General features: G+C 31.9%; 1 protein-coding gene across 1 annotated transcript; it reads left to right on the top strand.

Moving 5' to 3' along the window:
• Positions 1-1,381: 1,381 nt before the first annotated feature.
• Positions 1,382-3,559, top strand: LOC134726693 (toll-like receptor 4). The gene has a single exon (XM_063591108.1). The coding sequence runs from the start codon at positions 1,382-1,384 to the stop codon at positions 3,557-3,559; it is 2,178 nt and encodes a 725-aa protein (XP_063447178.1).
• Positions 3,560-5,622: the final 2,063 nt, after the last annotated feature.

The raw sequence follows: 5,622 nt of genomic DNA, 5'->3' as shown, positions 1-5,622 counted from the left end.
CTTTTTCTATCAACTTTTTCTAGTTATGAAATCTCCCTCGCAAATATAAAAGAAAGCGAACAAAATATTTTTCTAAAATGCTCATTATATCCTTATGATGTTACATACCATATTGACTGAAGAGACTTTTTATCTTTATCTTTGTGCATTTGATATACTCAGTAAGTGATATACATTTCTTATTGGTAATTATATATTATAAGAGGAGAACAACAGAAAACACAACATTATAATGTAACACACACAGAAACTGCCACTATAACATATAACAACGGCCAAAAACCGCATAAGACCGGAATATCTACAACATATTTGTTCTAAATCATTAGTTGCAACATGTCGTAACAAGTACATTTTGGTTGATGAGGTATGCTTACATCAAATTTGAGTTTTCTATCTCTTATATATATAAAACTATGCGTCTGCTGATATACCTTATCCACAATTTGTAATAAATACTTAGTGTCTTTTGATTCAAGGTCCTAGATTTACAACCTTGAAATTGAGCTCAAAGTATAGGTAAATTTGACGTTTTAGATTTTGACCTTTGTTTGAATGTTTTCATGACAAAGCCATGGAACCTTTTGCATTGGGTTGTAAACCATATGACAATAGTGACAATATGTAAACTGGAAGAAGCTATTATTTGTCTTTGTGTAATGTTCAAATATATAGAATCATATATTTTAGAATCAGTGTCAAATAACTCGCTAATAGTACTGGAAGTGACATTTTTCAAACCGGAAGTAACCAATGATCTCCCTAGTTTTAAAAAATGGCTTCAGTCATATATTTTTTAAACCAGCGGACAGTAAGCTATTATTTGACGCTTGAAATGACAATTCAAACAGAATTTTAATATTTTTGTTTCAAAATAGATCTCTTCAGGATTGAAAGATCTTCATATGTCCTCTGAACAATTGGTTTGTAATTTAATATGAAACTTTAAGCAAACAAGATAATAAATTTAGATTTTCGACATTCTTTCGTTTCATTATTTCTTTCCCTTTTCTATTGTAGATCAAATTTAGCCAAACAATGAAACTGGTTGACATTTATGTTCCGTTCTTTATTTACATCTCTGTACTTTATTTACATCTCTGTACGTTCTCTTGCTATTATAGCAAAACAAACATGTAAAATTCATGGAAGTTCAAATGACATTACCTGCATTTGTCGGGAACAAGATATAACTAACATTCAGACACAATGTCCAGAAAATACAACTACTCTAGACATAAGAGACAATTCTTTCCCCATTCTTATGAATTATTCATTCTCGAAGTGGACACAATTGCAAACTTTGATATTAGTGAACTGTAAAATACATCAAATAGAACAACAAGCCTTTGTTTTCCTGTCGGAACTAATACGTCTGGACATGGGAAAAAATTCATTTGGGGATCACTCATTACCAGATGGTGTATTTAATCCACTGGTCTCACTGAGGTATTTAGACATGTATGACAACATAGGAGAAATGACAAGCTACCCGGATGTTCAAATAAGTGATCTTATTAACCTTAAGCAACTTGTTATAAATGGTTTTGATGGTAAAATATTTGAAACAGGATTTGGGAAGCTGCAGCAGTTGGAATATTTGTTATTACAACCGTGTCGATACCAAAAGCTGACGAATGAAACATTTGCTAATCTGAGAAACTCGCCGATATCGTATCTGTTGTTAAAGTGTAATCTCGTTTCAGTTGATACTGATGCTTTTTTGCCACTTCAGTCATTGACAACTCTGGATATTAGCGGAAACAATTTGAAGATATCGAGCTTATTACCATCTTTTCATGTTTTCTATGGCCGTAATATGTCAACTCTATTGCTTCACCGTAATTATCAATCGAACGAAGGAGTTGATACTATAACAAAGAACAATTTGATGACACTGGGAAGTATTTGTGTATCTACTATTGACTTACATCGAAACCGAATACTCGATATACAGATAGGTGACCCATCAACAATGCCATATATACATTGTTTACAAAATCTAAATCTAGCAGAAAATGCAATAAGTCCTAGAATCTTTTTCACACCCCCGATGCTTTTTTTATCATTTTCAATGAAAAATTTGAGAACATTGGACATTTCGAAACAAAGATTATATTATAAAACACATATCAAAATAGACAAATTATTGACAACAAACTACACAAGTAATAATATAGCTTTACATATAACTATTCCGGAAAATTTAGAATATCTTAATGTTTCAAACCAGAACTACGTTTCTACTAAATTTAACTGGGATGTCTTCATTACACAAGGACACAAATTGAAACATTTGGATGTTGCTAATAATAAGTTTACGTCATGTGCCGGAACTGCTAGAGGTTTATCTAATTTGATAATGCTGAATTTTTCTGGTTCATCATGTTCTGATTTACCTTTAGACTTTTTCAACTTCTTCCCAAGTCTACAGAAACTTGTTTTCCAAAGAGCAGACTTGAGATCAGTAACAGCAATTGAAAGATATTCAAAATTACTTTATAACATGCTGAATCTGTCATACGTTGATTTCACGGGAAATGGAATAAAATTGATAAATACAAATCTTTTTACTAAACAGAAAAGATCATTGGAAACACTTATCTTGAAAAATAACAAGCTCACATCCGTTCCTTTAAATGCTAAAGATTTCCCGAAACTTTCAACCTTGGATTTAAGATCTAACAATATAGAATATTTTCCAGAGAACATCATGAATGAGATAGATGAAGCTTTACAATTGACTGAAAAAAGAAAGCATTTTAGGATTCACCTTTTCGAGAATCCAATACAATGTAATTGTGAAACGCTGAAGTTTATTGCATGGCTAAATGAAAGGAAGATATATTTGGACAATCATGGAAATTATACCTGTAAATTTACCGATGGAAGCTTCACTTCCACATCATGGATATATCGTAACCTACGAGCAAATCAGATAGATTGTATGGCAAAAACTTGGCTTTTGATTTCTGCTCTTCTGACATTTTCTCTCCTTGTACTAATACTGATAATTGCATGGTCGTATAAGTATAGAACAGCGCTTAAATATTGGTATTACAATATACGTCGTAAATACAGACTTCTTCACGATACAGACATTATAAGGCGTAAGTATGACGCATTTATTGCCTATCATCAATCAGACTATAAAATTGTTAAAACAAAAATTGTGCCTTTTTTGGAAGGCGAAAAAGGTCTGAATTTGTGTATCCACCAACGAGATTTTTTGTCAGGATTATATATTGCTGACAATATAATGGATGCCATGAAGAATAGTAAAAAGATTTTAGTATTGATAACGAAGAATTATCTTGATAGTAAATGGGGGAAATTTGAGCTAGACATGGCGAGAATGCAGCTATTTCAAGAAGACAGAAATCTGCTTATTATAGTAATGATAGAAAACATACCACCTTCTGATATGCCGAAGCCGTTACTTGATATTTGGGAACGCATCACGTGTATTAAATCTGATGACAGTTTCTGTAATGATATTATTCCTACAGAAGGCTTGTACGCCTGGAAGCAACTTTATGAATCTATAATAAGTTTATAAGCAGTCGCTTTTCGTCATAACTTTAAAATTACATTATTTAAAACTATCACGAAGACAATATATAAACCATCAATAGCCTAAAGTTTACACAAGACAGACAACACAATGGACAAACGAGATGATAACACCAAAACCAATACATAACTAGAATTGTCATAGCGAGCAATAGCGGATGTCACCCTGGTTCTTCAATTGCCACTAGGTGGCAGTCATTTTGATTTTTTTCAAAATAGGATTTACATATATACACTGGGGTAAAGCTGATGACCGTAACTGCATTCACGGTCATCCCAAGATGTCGGACGAAAAATTAGGTCAGTATTTGTATTGTCTGTTAAGGTGTTTCTACATCATTTTCTTTACAAAGCATACATTGGTACGATGTAAATTTATAAAAGATTCACACGGAAGTCGCAAATCTCTACCGAGGAACGTGTATAGAACGGGAAATTGGATTTGAAAAATTCGCTAAGATGACCGTAAATCATCTTTAAAATATTTTCTTGATGACCGTAACATATAATAAGGATGACCGTAATTGGTAAAATGATGACCGTAATTTCGAAAGGATGACCGTAACTTTCATAGTATAACCGTCATTTCTAAGAAATATCCGTATTTGTGTAACCTTTTTTGTATCAAATAAATAATCGTATTGGTGTAAGACGTATTTATAAGACATTATCATAAAGGTAGACAAAAATAAGACGTGCTTCAAATACATGGTTCGTCATATGTAGCATCCAACTACAAGCCAAAAGATTTTTTTATTTCTGAGATTCCTATTAATTTTATAATTAATACAGCTTTTTAAAAAAGGCAATGGATGTACAGCCATTTATGTCATATCGTTTCAACTACCATTGCAGATGTTGGATTTTTTTAATTTCAGATACGTACATGTGTTATCATTTTTCCACTTGCAAGTTCACCTCATCTAATGTAGACAGCATTTTAATACACACTATAGACAATCATATTGGTCCACAAACATTTAGTTTTAGGAAGGTGTGCTCCAGCAAAATAGATCCTAAAATAGTCTTGTATAAATAGCGAATTTCAAAGGAGAACCTTGTAAATTGCATAAACGGAAAACAGAATTGTTTTTTTTTTATATATATCAAGACAAATCAAGATTTTATTTTGCTCCTCTGGAACCATAGACATGGGCTCAATTACCGGATATTCATAATGTTAAAGGTTCATCTGAGGGAATTGAAAAATATGGCCGTTTTTACACACACATATCTTTTAAGAGAACAAACAAACTGATGCATCTAGGAAAGTATTAAGGATTATGTACCCTTGTGTTGCTTTAATGCTAAACATATGGAAATTTTATAGAAAATCCACAGCCATTATCCTTGTTCTTTCATATTTGGCAATTTGATGACCGATAGATATAGGATTATTGCATGCAGTGCTAGCATTGATTTCTTTAACACAAGTTTATTAATGTAGTTATTGGTTAGAACAGATAAAAATATGGACAAAATCAAGTACACCTTTTAGGGTGCGCTCCACTTCAGTTACTCTGCACGAGGTATTTTGGAATTTACAGGTTGGTTAGAACTTTTTGTAAAATATAAACACTAGCACATCATAGAAAAGCAAGTGAGTAATCTATGTTTCAAATTTTATAACAAAAATCTCTTTATTAAAGGCTGTGGATTTTCTATAAAAATCTTGGTTTATTTGCCACAAAGTACTCTTTATCTATTAAATGCAATGCAACAGAAAATAATAATGCTTTACATCAAGTTTCCCCCTAGTATATGTTCAAAATGGACTGTATCTATTATTCTTTATATCTGTAGTTTTGATACAATTGATGTTTACAAAAAAATTCGTACAAAAATGGCTACAGAAGGGTACATAAACCTTAAAGCATGACAGGACCTTTAGATATGTAAAAGTTATGTAAAGTCTTTGTTTGAGAAAAAAAAAATTATCTGGTTTTTGAATTGCATTCTTTTTTAAATATGCAGAAGATAGCAAAATAAACAGACATAGATCAGAACAGAACAGAACAGAACATATTTCATTTCAAATTAAGGGCCCAC

Source organism: Mytilus trossulus, chromosome 7 (genome assembly GCF_036588685.1).
Source record: "Mytilus trossulus isolate FHL-02 chromosome 7, PNRI_Mtr1.1.1.hap1, whole genome shotgun sequence".
NCBI classification, from domain to species: Eukaryota; Metazoa; Mollusca; class Bivalvia; order Mytilida; family Mytilidae; genus Mytilus; species Mytilus trossulus.
This window is presented reverse-complemented; position numbering and strand designations above follow the sequence as displayed.

What these genes read in the sequence shown, in the direction of transcription:
- LOC134726693 (XM_063591108.1), top strand. Translation starts at nt 1,382, where the DNA reads ATGGGAAAAAATTCATTTGGGGATCACTCATTACCAGATGGTGTATTT.